Source organism: Bactrocera dorsalis, chromosome 1 (genome assembly GCF_023373825.1).
Source record: "Bactrocera dorsalis isolate Fly_Bdor chromosome 1, ASM2337382v1, whole genome shotgun sequence".
Classification (NCBI taxonomy): domain Eukaryota; kingdom Metazoa; phylum Arthropoda; class Insecta; order Diptera; family Tephritidae; genus Bactrocera; species Bactrocera dorsalis.
In genome coordinates, this window is record NC_064303.1 from 88,233,230 (window position 1) to 88,251,808 (window position 18,579).

The 18,579-nt window shown below is 37.4% G+C and overlaps 1 protein-coding gene and 1 long non-coding RNA gene across 2 annotated transcripts; both read right to left on the reverse strand.

Annotated features, from left to right (window-relative positions):
- Positions 1–459: 459 nt before the first annotated feature.
- LOC125775800 (uncharacterized) lies at positions 460–992 on the reverse strand. The gene is made up of 2 exons (XR_007421386.1): positions 864–992; positions 460–811 (listed from the first exon to the last, which is right to left on the reverse strand). It is a non-coding gene; the product is annotated as an uncharacterized LOC125775800 (long non-coding RNA).
- A 12,226-nt stretch (positions 993–13,218) lies between these two features.
- On the reverse strand, positions 13,219–17,231 carry LOC105224194 (lipase 3). The gene is made up of 4 exons (XM_049454380.1): positions 16,887–17,231; positions 14,643–14,820; positions 14,244–14,547; positions 13,219–13,561 (listed from the first exon to the last, which is right to left on the reverse strand). The coding sequence occupies exons 1-4, from the start codon at positions 17,007–17,009 to the stop codon at positions 13,225–13,227; spliced, it is 942 nt and encodes a 313-aa protein (XP_049310337.1). The 5' UTR covers positions 17,010–17,231; the 3' UTR covers positions 13,219–13,224.
- Between the last annotated feature and the right edge of the window lie 1,348 nt (positions 17,232–18,579).

An 18,579-nucleotide genomic window follows, 5' to 3' on the forward strand; every position in this document is an offset into this window, starting at 1 on the left:
GATCTGTCAGCCCCAGACAGTGACTAGTTAGTATTCCGATCATGTTCCAACAGTATCTTTTATCTAGTGCCAAAAGGAATTTTGTGTACTCCCGACCTACCATTTTGCACATGACTTTTGCAGTTTTGCACCCAGTTAGCTCGTTCCATCGGGTTTTGATTTTCTCACCAGGCTTTTGCCTAGATCATCGCCTGGCCTGGCACCCAGTAGAAATGAAGGTGATATGCTTCTGGCCATCAGCTGCCCTACTACCCAAGACACTTCTGGCCGCGGTACGAGATTACTGCCTTGATTGCAGCGGTCCTCTAAGCCCTTTCCACTGGCTTGCAGATTGTGCCTAGCATCTGCCTACACTCATATAAAGCATTACTAGCTTTTCTCACTCTTTCTTCCACGTTGTGCTTCCACAACAGTTTATAGCCTAAAAATCCCCAACTCAAGGTTCTTGGTGTGGTTCTTGAGAGAGAGTTCTGTCCAGTTGCTATAACCTTTAAATTTACCTAATTTTTGCAAAATTCCAAAAACTGAAGTATCATACTATCATCATCAGAAAAATTATTATAATTTGTATTAATAACTTCAAAAAATTTTTGGCCTTCCCAACGGTTTCATTTAGTTTAATCACAACAGTAGCAATGAAATTTTGTGGCAGATTTTTTATTTTATTCATCAATCAGTTTATTTTAAATTGCTTGGCTTTTTTTTCAGATGTATACATATATTGCATTTGGTTTCAGTTCACAGCCACTCATTTAAAAAAAAATCAAAAACAGCTGCTATAATATATTTAGGAATTAATGAATTACTAGACCTTAAACTGAAATTCGATACCAAAAAAATTTCTCCAAGCTAAATTACTAGACCTTAAACTGAAATTCGATACCAAAAAATTTCTCCAAGTTACAATCTATATTCCAAAATCGCAGATTCTAAATGTTGAAATTATAAAATTAAATGCTTAGAAAACATATATCTATATAAATACATACATATAGATATAATTGTATAAAATAAGAGCAAAATTAAAATTCGAAACTTTCAAGGCAAAGAAAAGTGAAAAGCTTTCCCTGCGCATGCCAGCTATACACTTAAGCTTATACCAAAAATGTCACACTAGCGTAAACTTTTTTAGAGCTTAGATACTTATACCCTATAAGTGTATTGTATTATAAATGCTTTGACACAAATTACATACATAAAACAAAAACCCAAAACCAAGAGACGAAAGCCAAAAGACTTCGCTAAATCACGCGAACTAAATTTAATTACTAACGATAATAGAAAAGCGCTCTGTAAATAGTAGTTGTCATTTCAATGATACGAGCAGCTACAAACTGTTCAAAAGCTTTCGAAAAAGCGGCAAAGAGTTGTACCATAATTATTTAAAATTTTAAAATGATGCCATGATAATAGACTGCACTTAAAAAAAAACTTTGCCATTAGTAAAATTGCGGGAAATTTCCAACGGCACAGAAGAAAAAAATCTAAATACAAAAAATAAAATAAAAATAAAAATCAATAAAACTCACAAACATACAAACATAAACTCGTTTTTTTCACTTTATTTGCATTTGAATCAAAGAAAGGCTTGTAAATTTTGCATAAATATTAATTGTTAGTATAGGCAAGCGTTTTCCATTATTGAAAACGCGAGAAAATTACAAAAAAATTACAAAAAATAAGAAAAATTAAATGGCATAAAATAAATATATGTACATATATACATATATGTGCAAGCATTTGTATTTAAAAACACGCGTTTAACGTAAATATCTATATATAAATATATATACTAATACATAAATACACGCATATATGTATGAATGTTTTAGCGATTAACCTATAAAATATTTTTTATTTTTAATTAAGCGTAAAACACTTAAACGTAATTGCAAAGTAAACAGTAATTTCGCATTAATCCCAATGTAATTAATTATTAATAATAAAAAACTATGTCAGATGATGAATTAAAAAGAAAAAAAACTAAACAAACACCAGCCAAACCAAATGAAGTTGGCTAGAATGTTCATAAAAATAGCAATGTAATGATCAAAAAATACCATAAATGATAATAAAATTTAATGGCTAATTATTAACAATCAATAAAAATACATATGTCACAAAGAAGCAACACTGGTTCGCATTACATTTTACCAAGTATTTACCAAGTTTAGAGTAAACCAGTCTACTACGGACTCTCAGGATGATTTCTATAACTTACTTGCTTATGGGTATAATTAGCTGTTAACGGATCGAACACACTAGCTTGTATGTAACTTATTTGAACTCGGTGAATTATTTAGGAGCACCTTAATAGTTTAGAATTTGAGCAAATCTCTGCGCTTTTTGGTTAAACTGAACGAGATTGGAAAACTATTTAAATCTAAAAGATGATCCATTTCGAAGTTCTCTACTTTTTGAAAGAAAAAACACAGAAACTTCAAATTTAATAGGAAATGTTTATTATCATTCGAAAGAACATTCTTTGGCATTTATTTTTTGAAGATTATCTCTTTCAAATGTTGGCCGCGGCTACATCTCAGATGGTCCATCCGTTGAGTCCAATTTTCGATGACTCGTTCGAGCATTTCGACTGGTAACTGGCGAATGACACGCGTGATGTTTTGCTCCAAAGCCTGAAGTCTGAAGTCTGGCAGGATTGTCCGCATAGATCTTAGATTTTATATATGCTCACAGCAAAAAGTTTAACGGTGTAATATCACACAATATTGGTGGCCAATCGACCAGCCCGAAACGTGTAATTATCTACTCACCGAAATGTTCTCTCAATAAATCCATTGATTGATACAATGTGTGGGAAATTACGCCGTCTTATTGAAACCATTGTCGCCTATCCACGAGCTTCAATTTCAGACAACAAATAGTCAGTTATCATTCCATGATAACGGTCATCATTGACGGTAACGTTCTCGTCACCATCATTTTTATAGAAATATAGACCAATGATTCCACCTGCTTGCAAACCACATCAAACCGTTGTTTTTTCTGGATGAATTGGCAGCTCTTGAATCTTTTCAGGTGGTTCTTCTTCCCAATGCCTGTTTACCTATTCATTGAGCTAGTAATGTGTCTCAGCGCAGAACATTATTTGGCTCGAAAACGTCGGATCTTCTTGGAACTTTGCAAAAACCCATAGAAGAAGCGATGTCGCGTGGGAAGGTGGAGCGTCTACATTTCTTTCTCAAGCTGTATTTTGCGAGCTTTCAATTTAAGATCTCGACGTATAACACAACAAGTCGTTCGATACGTCAGTCCGAGTTGCTACGAACGGCGCCGAATAGACTCTCCACGATCTTCGTGTACACTCTTAGCTACGGCTGCGATATTTTCTTCACTGCCTGCTGAACTTAGTCTATTTAGTCGAATATTACCCAATAATGAATGTTGGGACTCAAGGTGGCTGATGGTGTTGCGAGAAGTTCGCTCAGTAGGCCGATTATGTTGACTATAAGTTGAGTTATAGAACATGAATTTTCGTCATAAAGTTGAACGATTTGTGATCGTTGTTCAGGTGTAAGTCTTTCCTTTATGAAATACCAAACAATACTGAACAAAAATAACATGATAGCTTGACAGGACTCACGCGTGTTCTGTCCAAAAAGGGTATTTAAAGAAGTACTTCTACTTCAATCACACTATATAAGACATCAGAAACATCTGGTGTGTTTAACGCAGGTACCTGCTGTACCCTATGGCGCTGAAGAGCATAGCGGATCATAATACTGCGTTGATCAGCGCCCTAAAAATTTCAGGCATTTTTAGTAGCAATTAGTAGTGTGGAATGTACACACTAACCTGGTAGCAGGGTTTGAGGCCTATCTGAAATATCTGCCATACTTTAGGTCCCGCAACCGGTTGCAATACAGCTCCACAAAATGTCAGTTCTTCACGTATTTGAATATCAAGCACAACCAACGCGATATTCCCTGAAGGACCGTGCCGCATGAGCAAGTTGGAGTGAACTCCTAGGTCTCCTGGTCCATGTCGTACCAGAATAAAATCTCCGGTCTGACCTCATAGCCGAAACTACTGTCAGTTGAGCTTCCATACTGCTCTGGACTGGTATCGAGAGGTTGGACTCCTTACATTCATTACACCCATGGGGGGACGCAACAACTTCCGCAGTATATATTTTATGAAGTACTGGCCATGTATGGCGGCCTAACCTCACGGTGCTTTAAAGCAAATATGTAGATCACATAATAGGAAATTGCCAGATGTGCTTGTCTCCGTTATGGTCAGTAAAGTAGGTGTTGAAGATAGCTCAGACTTAAGAAATGAAAAGCCAAAAATTGCTTCTTACTTAAAAATTAGATACTTTCGTAGTTAACGCATACTCAAACTTGCAAGCTATAAAAGCGGGTGCAAGCTTCACTGACTCAAATTATGTTGCAGCGATAGCCGCGGCTGACTCAACATTGTTAGCAGCTGGAGAGAAACCTTCGGAATCTACCCTGGTAGTGCAGAAAGTATCAATACATAACTAGGTACCTAGGTATCACCCTAGACATTAAGCTCCGGCGAAAAACCTTCGTCAAGAAAATATGTTGAGTGCTGGATATAAAATTTGCAACGCTATAACAACTAATCTTCAGGAGATGCGCTCTATCAATCCAAACCAAACTGCTAATCAGTCCTTAAACCGATTTGGGCCTAAGAGGACTACCCAAGTTAAAACAATAAGTACTAAGAAGCTTGGTTACTGATGCTTGGTAAGTTCGATTTGCTGATTTACAGCGTGTTCTCAGGAACAGAAACTTTGACAGCCTGTTAGAGGCTGCCAGGCTCATCGAAGCTTAATTGCTTCAACAGCAAATTTTATGACAAGACAGAAGCGCACAAAAATAAGGAGCATAAAAATTACGAATCAAAGACGACTATTATTATGTACTTATTCAGTTACAATCGCGCTGGTATTTCCGATCAATCTACTCTTTTATAAATATCATCCGAGAGCACCGATTAAAGCCCATATGCTCCCGAAACCCAAATCACAGGAATGACTATGCATATGATATGTTTGCGTTTGTTATTCAACAGAACATCCTTAATTTATTTGCGAAACCCGACCTTCGCAGCCACTTTGATAGGCAACAAGCTCTCGACCGCAGGCCAATAATAGGCAAAGCGAAATCAGCTAAAATTAAACGGCTGCAAAGCAACCGTACACAATAACCTCCAGGTATTTCTAAACAAGCGACAGTGCCATCCATGTATTGTGCGCGTGTGTGTGTGTGCTCACTTATAGTCGCATTTGAGGTCGACCGAACTGCGTGATTGCAGAACCACCAGATAGCTCATTATTATTTCTCAATTGATTTTGCTACGCTGGCAGAGGCTCGCCTAATCTCCAACTACCCGAAATCGGCCAATCTCTCTCCCCCACACTACTCCCTCCAGCAGCACTTTGATGCGCCACTGCACAGCGTTGGATAAACATCAAAGCTTTTCAATTTAAATAATAAATTAAAGCCACACCAGCAATTGTAGGAACTCAAACAAAATAGAGTAAGTAAAACAAAGAAATTGCAAAAACAAAAAAAATTGAAAAATTAATGTATGCACCTTTTGTACGTATGTATGTATATCTATGGAAAATACATACAGGCACATATAAGTAAATGAATAAATTGCAAAGGCAAAAAGTCGACAGCATTGTAGCCGACATTGAAGAAGATGAAAACCGCAAATATCTGCGGTCAAAATGAATTTGCTGCCGAGGCCATGAAGTGTCGGTGATAGCCGATTGCCACTGCTGCCACTGACATGCTGGTAAATGGCCAGCTGCTGGGAAGTGCGGTGGTGTCAGCGTTTGTTGACCGCTAACTACTCAGCCACTGATTGTTGAAATCAAAAGCCAATGGAGTTTATGCCACTGCAAATGGATAACTCGAAATTAAATAAATAACTTGATTAATAAATATACTCATAGATACATATATACATTAAGACCTAAAAAGCACCCGGAAATTGTAAAAAGAAAAGAAATATTTAATAATGCATCAATATTCATTTGGCCGCCTTCAGAGTAATTCCCACCAGATGTACGAGTAATACACTTATGCTAACAATTTTTCCAGTCTTCGAAACACTTTTTATATGCCCTTTTTTGGAAAGCCTTCAGATCCTTCAGCGAATTTTGTTCTATCTCGATCTCCATCAACTGAAAACGGGTTCCACGGAGCGGCTTGGGAACAAGAAAATGCCAAATATAGTGAATGCGTTGGTTCATCGATGCTATTCATTGCGTTTTTGGCTTTAGATTCGGTCACAATCGTGGCTCGATGCGAGAAAAATTCAACTTTATCGGAATGAGTAGAGCTAGAACGCGTTTCATACTTAAAATATCCACCAAAATCATTCGAACGGACTCGCGAAATATGTCGAGCTCTCTTACCATCTCTCTACCACTTGCCTGACGATTTCCTAGCATCATGTCCTTCGCTTTTTTAATATTTTAATCAGTTGAAGAGGTCGAAGGTAGTTCAGAACGAGACATGTCTTCAACGATCTCTCGACCTTCTTTGAAGGTTTTGTGCCATTTCCAGCAGTCGCAGCGATACCGTACTCGAAATTTTATTAGAAATATAAAATTTGACACAAATTCTTTGTTCGATATTTTTATCCATTTGTAAAAATCGTAACGCATTACTGAAGTATATCGGCTTAAGCAGCTGCTGTAAACAAATATAGTAATTAAGAACAGCAAGGAAATTTTATTAGAACTTCCGGGTTCTTTTTTGCCACGATGTATGTCATATAAGTATGTTTTTGAGCTCATTGCTCGGCTTATCCAATATATAAAGGGTATTTCTTTAGACATGTGGCTTTCAGGAAGCAATAAAACTCGTATAATTCAATATTATGGCCAAGAATTTGGCTTTATTGTTAAACTAATCGTTGGCCATTATGCTTTGATTTTGGGCCGTTAACACCCGTGGTTAAATAAATAAATTCCAGCCGAGGGATCGAATTTTCGACCACTTATTGGACCGTATGTCAGCAAAACGTACCGAATATTCTTTTTCAAGGCGCCAAATGTCTCGACTTCATCTGTGTAGACAAGCTACTTCACATAACTCCAAAAAAAATGTCCACCGGCGTTAAACCGCACGGTCTTTGAGGGGACGACGCAGACCCACCACGACAGATAATGCGCTCACAAAAAGTTCAATAAACTACTTGTTTCGTTAGCTGTAAGCATATAAGCGCCTTTCTGTTGGAACCAAAGGTCGCCATCATCACATCAACATCCTCCAAGAACCAAAACGTTATTAATCATGGCTCTATAACGTTCCGCATTGACTGCAACATTATGACCGTCTTCAAAAAACCATGGACCAATGACTCCTCTGCTCATAGAACACATCAAACAGTGACTTTTTAAGGTTGTAACGGCGTCTCAACAATGGCTTGTGGATTATTAACAACAACCGCATATTCAACCAAAAGTAAGCTTTATCGCTGAACGAAATTTAATTGTGAAAATCGGTATCGGTGGCCATTTCGTTTTGGAATCACGACATGCTTGATGTTCGTTCCGTTTCAATTCTTGAACGAGTCCGATTTCGCAAGACAGCAAACCAAGATCCGTGGGAAAAATCTTTCACAATGTGAATGGACACAGGCTCAGTCGGATTTGCTTCGAGCCTATGCTTCGAGGATACGCATAATCCGCTAAAGTAAATGTGCTACGAAACCGATCTATGATCGCTCGAATTACCGAATCTCTTGGGTGATGTTTTCGATCGAATATTTGACGCAGCGAGTGTTGCGCCGAAAAATCGCACGCCTTAAAAAAACACCCATTATCATTCATTCAACGGACACCCAGGAAGCTACTGCTACTCTTGAATAATAAATATTCCGAGAATTCAGATTAGACAAGGAAAAATTTTTTAGTGCTAACCATTGTGGAAGCTTTTTTAAGAACCGCTTTGTTAATTGGAACCGAAAATCCAAAATTCCTCTTCATAATTAGTGCCTAAATTTAGTTATTTTCTCATACAGAAAAATTTAATAATTGAAAATAAACGGAGTCTAGTGCATCTATTAGATGAGTGAAAACCTCTGTTCGTTACGGTTACGTAGTTACGACGTCGATACAAATCAAGTTCTTCTCTTCTTCTAACAACATGAACTTCAAGTAAATTTATTTTAATCCATTTTTAAGCAGCAAAGTCAGTCTGGGGTTTTCAAAGCAGCGATAAATATTTTGGCTTAAAGTACACTTTAGATTTTAAATACCCGAACACTTTGACACTATAGTAGACAAAATAGCGATTTTGTAAGCCCGTAAATCAAGATCCTTCCGTAAAATCTTTCATTAGGTGTTTGGGCACAGCCCCAATTGTTTCACATGGTGGTTTGACTCTAAGTACTTACGTCACTCATTATGATGGAGTCGGTGAAGGTGTTCATAGTTTCCCTTTGGATATGGGTCAGTGCTTGTCTGAATTTTGTTACGCCCGAGGTCTGGTCGGCGTACTTTTCGATATCGTCGACGTAGTCAAGGAATGATGCTCCTAGGGGGCGGATACGCTTCCAGCAGACAACTGCAGGGATGGTTTCCACAAAAACATCCCAGCAGAAACTCCTTGGAGATGAGTGTATTAAATTTTTGACCGGTAGAATGTGAGCCTCACTATGTAAGTGTTCAGCAGATACGGTTGGACCCATTCGGAGGCTTTCTAAGTACATGTCGACACTGTAGGTAATTATGATAACTTTTTTAAACTTTGAAATACATGTCTAATAAATACGAGCATTGAAAGAAAGAAGTTCCATCCCTTTTTCATACATATATCCCTTATTAAATTGACAAATTAGGGCTGTTAACGGTATGAACATTTTTTTAGTTGATGGTATTGAATCGGGAAATACAAATGTTTCTATCGGTCTCATTAGGCGCCATTAATTTTAGATACATATCCTTTAACTGAATATATCTTTTAAATAAACCTTAATAATAAACTATACCAAAATATCTGGATTTAAGCCTGCAGCAGTTGACGCATTTGTTTTCTTCCAAAAAGCACCAAAATGCTACATCTGGAGCTTCTTTTTGTAGAATTTGATACAACGATTGGCCATCCATTCATTCGATTTCAGCCGAACAGTGACAGGCTGTCAAAGTGACAGTTGAAAGCCGGACAGTTGGTTGGAAGGTTTGGCGAACAGCTCAATGCCAGCGAGGTTAACAAATAACTTAATTCGGCAACTGAGTGAAATAGGGAAGCGAATGGTAGGAGTATATTTGCGACACATACATACACGGAAACATATGAATTTCTATTCTCACACAACTGCCACTGTCGCTCAGTACGTCCATGCGTCAACACCCAACTCTTGTCAGCTTAAGCGGAATTCAATATTGAGCCGTCACTATGCGATTTTGATGTATGAGTTTCGTGCTCCCATTTTTTCGATGAATTAAATTTTTCAAACAAGTATTATTTGTTAATTAAAGTACTTTTACTGTTTCGAAATCGTATGCTAAAGTTTCCAATAGCCCTCAGTTTCTATTGTAATTTAGCAAAAGAAAAAAATCCGACTTTGCATTGCCACTATGCAAGGCCACTTCAACATCCACGAACTCCAGCGACAAGTGGCACTCGACGGAGCTATAAGTAGCACTTAATTTTTGCGCCCCTCCAAAGTTAGTTACACGCTGACAGTGACGTTTACAGTTAAGTAAGCAAACAGTGGCAAATAAGTAAGCAATCAGGCCATCAAGTCAAAGCCGAGCTAACAAACCCTAAATACATACTACTTGCCCTCGGTGTATGGCTGCGCGAGGAGTGCGGAGCAATTGCGAGAATTGTGTAAATAGCAGTCATAAGTTGCAACATCCAGCCGCAACAGCAACGCCCACCTCATCCCTGGGCACTTTTGTCTTAACAAAGCAAAGCCTCATTACATTAAATACTTGTCTCAAACCGAAAAGCGCAACCTTTGGCATAACAACAGCAACCACACGCGCCTTGAAGTAAGCCATCAGGAAAGTAATTATTTAATTACGAACATCTACACATATTTACATACACTAACTATATATATTTTTTTGAGGATTTTCACAACATTAGTATTTGACAGATCACGTGGGATTTCAGACATGGCTTTCAAAGAGAAAGATGCTCAGTACAACGACTTTATTTAAATGCTGCACTTACTAACAACAACAAGGGTATGGCAAACATTCTGCTTATTACCAAAATCATTCGGTTCGAAATGCTAAGCAACAACAAATACTCGGTAAATTCAGGTAAATACATATCATTTACTCATTTCTGGTTGAATGGCTACGAAAATAAGGATGTATGTGCACTTGGGGTGAAGATCGGTACAACAGAAGCCGTTCAAGAACTGACTAAGTTGCGCACTGTTTGGTGTGTTTGTAAGCCGGAAAATCATTGGACGAGTTATTTTCAAAGATTTGCTTCTTCATAGTGACGCAACGTTACGAGTGACTGGCGATCGCTATCGTTCGATGCCACAAACTTTTTGTATCAAAGCGAACTGAACTTCTTGACATGTGGTTTTCAACAAGATGGCGCTACATGCCCCGCTCGCGAAAGAGGAAGGGAAAACTTCGACAACAAGATGTCTTCTAAGAAATGGACCCGTAAGTTGGCCACCAAGATCATGCGATTTAACGCCTTTAGACTATTTTTTGTGGCTACGTCAAGTCTAAAGTCTACAGAAGTCAAAGCAACTATTCCAGCTTTGGAAGACTCAATAGTCGAGAAATTCGGGCTATTCCGGCCGAAATGATGAAACACTTGCCCAAAATGGGACTTTCCGAATGGACCACCTGATCGGGTTAGCCGGGGTCAACATTTAATGAAATTATCTTCAAAAAGTAAATGTCATGAACCAATCTAACGTTTCAAATAAAGAACCGATGAGATTTTGCAAATTTTATGCGTTTTTTTTTTTAAAAAAGTTATCAAGCTCTTAAAAAATCACCCTTTATTTGGTTGAAGGTACAGGGCAACAACATTAGCTGTGCTAGTTGATAGCTTTTAATGTGCACTGGCTTTCTGAAAGCCAACTTAGTACAACGACTTTATTTAAATGCTGCACACAGCAAACAACAACAAGGGTATGGCAAACATTCTGCTTCATACAGCACAATTGGGCTGCAACAACAAATACTCGGTAAATTCAGGTAAATACTACGTTTACTGCTTAAAAGACGTGACTTCTTCGAAATATATGGATGTATGTGCACTTGCCATTAGATCGGTACACAAGAGTAGTGACTAAGTTGCGCTCTGTAAGATTTTTAAGCCGGAAAATATACGAGTTAGCCTGAAAGATTTGCTTCTTCATAGTCGACTCCGTCACCGAGTACTGGCATTTGCCCCGGTGCATGAACGTCTAACCACAATCCGTATCAAAGCGAAGTTCTTTAACATATCGCTGGTTTGCGCTCACGCCCCGTCGAAAGAGGAGGACAAGGTGACCGAAGATTATAAGTGATTGGACTGCACCTATAAGAGCTGCCCCCGCCAAGATATCAAAATCGTGCTCGTTTTTAACGCCAGGGTGGTCAAAGAAGGTATCTTTGACTCAATAGTCGGGAAATTCAACCTCCACGATGAAACACTCCCAAATGGGTTGGGGCTCATCGGCTTAGCCGGGGACCGAAATAAGATTATCTGCAGTACAAAATTCCAGCATGGAAAAAAAATTGCCCAGCAAAGTCGATATTTCGAGAAATCGAATGAGTCCAAACGTATCTGTCGAACACTTTCACTTTGCAGTTTTTATTGAAATATTTTTGTGGAAACCATACTTACAGCCGTGTGCTGGAAGCGGAGCCGCCCCACCGACTAGGGACATCAAGAGGTATTTCTTTTACGACGATTTCGCAAAGTACACTGACCAGACTACAACGACGTGGTCTTTAAAAGCACTGACCGTCATTTAAAGTGAATCCCTTTCAGTGAATGGCGCATTAGGAGTTAAGCCAACACCCATGTAAGACAAAAAATTCCAGTTGCCCCGAGAACCTGGAGTGACCTTTGCTCAACTTCGTCGCCGTGTTACCTTCTCATCTAAAACACCAATTGCTGTTACTCGAGACTCTTGAGACTCATGAGAAGCATTCATTAGTGGAACTGATTTTTCGACCGAATAGACCACGTCCACGTCCACTTATCTTAGTGAAAAAAATAGCAGCGCAGCTAAAAGTGTACACAACCACGTGAAGAGTCATTTCCACTATCATCAACTTGGACTGACGTATGGAACGACTTGACGCATTTAAAGTCGACATCGGGCTTTTTGAAAAGTGATCCAAGGAAGATCCGACTGTTTTCGAGAATTAAATTGTTAGTGAATACGATTAGTTGCCCGTTTCTCAGCAAATTTTAGGACAAAGAGCAACCTAGAAGTAAAACATAAAAAGCTATCGCACATCCAGAAAAAACAGCGGAGTGGTTTGCGAGCCGGTGGAATCATCTTCATGGAATTTCCTGTGGGGAGATGTAAAGTCTAAAGTCTATGCGCTGGATTACAATTCTTTAAAATCTTTCGATTTAATGCCGCTGGACTATTTTATGAGTCAAGTTGTGTGATGGTTTTTCCAAACCCCATATCAGTCGTCATATGATTCGCCTTGAAAGAAATTATTCGGCTCATTATTCCTGAGATACAGCTCCAATTGTTGGACAGATGCATCACATTATTATTTCCTCTAAGATAGAAATTGGAGGTATAAGTCAGCCGCGGTAGTCACCGGCGCCGTAATGTTTTTGATGGGATAGTCTTTTGGCTGAGAGCTATTGTAGCGCTTGAGATTTTCCGTTGGTCCGTAATCGTACTGACAGAAACGTCCCGAGTCGATGAGTTGCACGTAGTGTTTGAATTGCTTCAGATTGCAACCGCTTGGCAGATGAGACATATAAACTGGCGCCATGGTCTGAGGTTTGGAAAAAAAATAATAACTTATAATTTGTAAAATAAAATTTTATTTGTTTTCACTCACCGCATTCCACATTTTGGAATGTTTTCCTAATAATTGATACATGTAATCAAAGCAAGTATCTTCGGTCATCTTGGAGCGGAAGCAAGCTTTCCACAGTTCAGTACGTGGTAGAAACTCGGTAATTGCGTTACCGGATACAGCCATTAAATTTCTCAACAATAATTTCAAAGGAGCATTATACAATATAATTTTCTGCGTTTGCCAATTCGTCACTTGGATTCTGGTTCGTATTTCTTCATTAACTCTACCATATTTTTATGAGTCAATTCGCGTGCTTCCAAACCCCATATCATCGTCATATGATTCCACTTCTTATATGGATAAAGGTGATTTTCCACAACATTTGGTAGCTCTTTGGACAGATGCATCACATCTTTGTAGCTGCTAAGATTATCATTGGAGGTATAATAAAGCGCGACCGGCGCCGTAATGTTTTTGATGGGATAGTCTTTTGGCTGAGAGCTATTGTAGCGCTTGAGATTTTCCGTTGAACAGAGCCGTAATGGACAGTGGTGACAGCAATAAGCATCTATATGGTCGTTCGAACTAGAGTTTTCAGCACGTAGATGTTTGAATTCAACTCTCAGTTTAGACCACTACAGTGTCTTGGCATAGATGAGACATATAAACTGGCGCCATGGTCTGAGGTTTGGAAAAAAAATAATAACTTTTATTCTCACAAATTGTAAAATAAAATATTTATTTGTATTCAGATAGCCAAGCGGCTTTAAAGTCACATCTTGGTATGTTTTCCTAATAATGTCTCGATCTCTTAGTGGATCAAAGCAAGTATCTTCGGTCATCTTGGAGCGGAAGCAAGCTTTCCACAGTTCAGTACGTGGCAGAAACACTCCACAATTAGACTCTGAAAAAGAGGGAATTTCTCATAATCGGCAGCAAAGGAGCATTTACATTTTTCATATAAATATAACAGAGGCTCGGTGGAGTCAATCCTTAACTTGCTTAACAAGCAGGCAACGCATGTCATCACAAAGAAGGATGTGGTGCCGACTATTAACATTCAATTTAGAGCCAGATTTTTAGACATCTACTAAGTAAAATATTTACACACAGTGACCTGTGATTGGTAGACATGCCAGCTATAGATTTGTGTTTATTAGTCCGGGTAGAATTTGATCAGATGGAAGTAGAAGAAGAGGACGTTCTATTCGTTTAAACAGAGCCGATGAGAATGCAAGGCTTTGTGTAGGAAAAGAATCGCAACCACCGTCGAAATTTTTTTGACGATGTTTCGTAAGTGATTTGCTTGTTTAGATAGAAAAGTAAGAGGAGCCAATATTTTAACTGAAAACTGACCTGCGAATGACCGAAATATGCCATTTTATCATAGCCCGTCTTATTCAAAACATAATCTATCGAGGCAGGCAAATCATAAAAGCCAATTTCATGCCAACTGAATCGCCAAAATGACTTGTCGATATCCGGATTATACGTTGTATGGTTGCGAGAATAGAAATTGCCACGTGCGTTGCCCATCCACACATCGTAACCCAGATCGTACAGATAGTAACCTGAAAATATAAACGCGCAACAATAATAAAATGTATTTGTATAACGTTTATTTGATGTACTACATTAAAACTACGATTACGCTTATGGTACTCACCGAGAGCCGCCCACGGCCCACTTAGCAGCCAAGTAATTGAGCTATCTAAAAGACCATGCATTAGAAAAACGGGTCGCGCCTTCGGACGCGGCAAACGAAATAGACGCAAAATATACTTGTCCTCGGTAGTGACAAAGTGACTTTCCAAAGGGTAGTGATACTTTCGTGTGAGTCCCAACTATGCATGCAAAGGGAAAATATAAACATAATAAGTGTTTAAGTAAAATATAAAACAAATACTCTTCACAAATAAAATTGTTTTCTATACAAGAACTTTATTCTGAACTTTCCTGTAAAAATTATTCAGATTGGATCATTATATTGGTAGTGGAAAAAATCTTTTTGTATTTTGTCAATAGATGTATCTCGCTCTGGTCGACCTATCGTTAAAAAAGTCGATTAAGTTATGGAAAAGGTTGACCAGGACCGTCACATATGTAAGTATTCATGACATCGCTAAGGAACTTAACATTCATCATCAAACTGTTTTGAACCATTTAAAAAAGGCTGAATACAAAAAAAAGATCGATGTTTGACATGAATTGTCTGTGAAAATTTTAGTGGAATTAACATCTGCGATTCTTTGCTAAAACGAAATGAAATCGAACCATTTCTAAAGCGAATGGTAACAGGAGACGGGAGAGAGAAAGTAGGTCAAATACGACAGTAATGGTACAAGCGTGGTGAAGAATCGAAAAAAGGGCCAGAACTGATCAACAGAAAGGGCTTCGTCTTCCATCAGGACAACGCTAGACCACACACATCTTTGATGACTCCGAAAAAACTGGGAGAGCTTGGCTGGAAAGCTTTGATGCATTCACCATATAGACCTTGCATCATCGGTCTACCATTTGTTTTGGTCAGTGCAGAACTCCCTTAATGAAGTAGAGTTGGCGCTTCAAAAGAAGCCCATGAAAATTAATTGACGCAGTTTTTCACGAAATCAAGAAAAGTTTTGCACTGATGGAATAATGTCTCTAGCGGAAAAATGGCAAAAGTGAGGTCGACCACATTTGGTTTATTAAAATTCATTGTAAACATCAAAAAAAAAAATTGAAGTTTGATAAGAAATACGAAAAAACTTTTTTGACTACCCAATATCATATCATATATTGTACCGTTTTCTCGGACAAAAATCTAAGTTCAATTTCGTAAAGATATATTGTTTTGTATAAGTTTTTCATGTAAGAACTTGATTGATAGTGGATCAGCTGATCCGACAATCTATTCTATTGTAGAGGGTCTCCGACGTTTCATACTGAGTGTTCCAAACTTCCACGATCGACTGAAAACGGGTTCCAATTTCAGTTTGGGGAACAATAAAAAAACACACGCAGCGAAATCCAGTGAATACACAATTCCGGTCGTTTTTGATGGATATTCTCACACAAACGCCTTAATACGACCAAATAGAACTCCTAATTGACCGCTTGGCCTCCGGAGCAAATTCATGAAGCACAAAACCACGAATATCAAAAAAAATAAAACAAAACGAGCGTCAACTTGATTATTAAGCGGCTTTGGTGTGTGTGTGTGTTTTTTTTTTTTTTTTGTTTTCGGCTTGGAGTCGGATCGGATCTTTAGTGTACTCTTTTTGGAAAAAATTCAGCTTTATCGGGATGAGTCCAGCAAGAACGTTTTCATAACCAAAATAACCACTAAAATCATTCGAACGGACTTGCGAGAAATGCTGTAGTCTCTTGCCATCTCTCAAACCCTTGCTTAACGATTTTCAAGCTCCATATCCTTCAACTTTTTAATATTTTCATTAGTTGAAGAGAACGAATATTATCCATAACGAAGGATGTCTTCAACGATTTCTCGACCTTCTTTGAAGACTTTGTATACGTACCACTCGTAGGCTTTCATTTTTGATAAAATTGAATCACCGTAAACCTTTTTCAACATTCGCAACGATTCCGCACACGAAATTTGGTTAGAAATACAAAATTTGAAATACATTCTTTGTTCGATATTACTATCCAATGTAAAAATCGTAACGCACTTCTGAGGTGTACCGACTTAAGCAGCTGCTCTAAAGAAACTTATTGTGCCTGATCGCGCTCATATTTGGCATAGTAATTAAGGACGGTCCTATTAACTTATAAAATATTTTTTTTTAATTACGACTACCGGGTGCTTTTTGTCACAGTGTATTTCTCTATGTCACTAGCACTTTTTGTAAAAACAAAGGCACTCAATTTTTTGGCGATATAACAGAAAGTTTTTCAGGTTTTTACTAACCATATCCAAAGCACTATCTTCTATCACTGATGCCGAATATTTCTCTTCCATATAACCGGCTATAGCGACACCAAAGAAGCACATCAATTGTAGAGTGTTGCTAAGCGTTATTAAGTGGAACATATTGGTGGATTTTCGGTTTTAAAATCTTTGTTGTCTTGAACGAACTTGTTAGAACGAACTTTTAAAAATATTTATTTCACAATATTTAATATTTGTATTTTTGTACTATTGCACTTGTTTTCACACTTTGCATTTTCATGGTTATGATTCGCTTGAAATATTTTCAGAATACGCGACAAATTTTCCGATGTTTTGAAGTATCGCCGCTGAAATCGAAAAACACTGTGAGTGCTTCACTTGCACGGTGAGTGAAGTTCATCTAAATAATTACACACGTACATTATACTATATATTAGGTATGTGGCTATATGTTATTTATTGGTATTTAAATATATACATATGTATACTATTAGATATATGAACAATATATGATTTAATCAGATTTTAGTGCCGATATTTAAAGCTCGTTAACTTGTCATTAGCTTTGACCATTAAAGTAATTAAAAATTAGTTTGACAAAAAAAAATATTTCAAAACTGTATTATGTACTTTAACGATGGTTAAATGATGTATATGTATACTGATATATATCTAAAGCACATTACGATTTAATTTCGAACTTATTTTGGCACAATAAATATCCCTTGCACTCAAATTCATCAAATCTCAAATCTCAGCTCTTAATTTACAAAGTTATTAGTTTTCAATATTACCGTTACACAGAGTTATAAACAATGAGTTACAAAAAATAATTGATTTAACAAATTAATTAAATTTATTTTTTAATCCCGCAAATCTTAAATAAAAGTTATATTTTAATTTTTTAAACCGTATTGAAAAGGAAACAAGTAAGGAAGGGCTAAGTTCGCATGTAACATATATAGGATTTCGTATATATTTTATTTAAAAGCATGAAAAATTGCCTTCATTATTTACAATCACAGATACACCAATAACACGTGATCCAAGTAGAGGTACTTTTTGCAATAGATTTTTGACAGATCACGCGTGAGCCATGTCAAGCTGTCTTGTTATTTTTGTTCAGTACTGCTGGATATTTCATCATGAATAGACTTACGCCTGAACAACGTTTACAAATCATTCATTTATTACGAAAATTCACGTTATGTTAAGGGGGTATTCTACTCTATAAATCAAATTTTGAGCAGTTTTTTGAATTTTATTTAAAAAAACAAAAACAAAAATATTTTTACTATCAATTTTTTATGGTGTTTTTATTGATATCTTAAAAATACAGAAAACAAAATTCTACAAAAAAATATTAAAAATTAAAATAATTAGAGGGTGGGAGAGACAGGTGTAAAAAATGGCGCATTCTGGTGACATTGATCCTGACTCTCCTGGTGGTCTGAAAAAAAAATCAAAAGAAATCTTAAACAGTGAGAATGCGGTTATAGTCCCTACCTCAGGGAACACGAAAAAAAAAATTTTGAAAAATGGCGACTGTCTGAATATGAAACTCATTTTTTACACTTTTTTGAAATTCCTGAATTTTTTTTAAAGATTAAAAACAAAGGATTAAGGATTATATAAAGAAGGTTCACACAAAATTTCAAGTAAATCGGTTGTATAGAACTTGAGATAATGCCGGTACCGTGTGGAAAAAAGT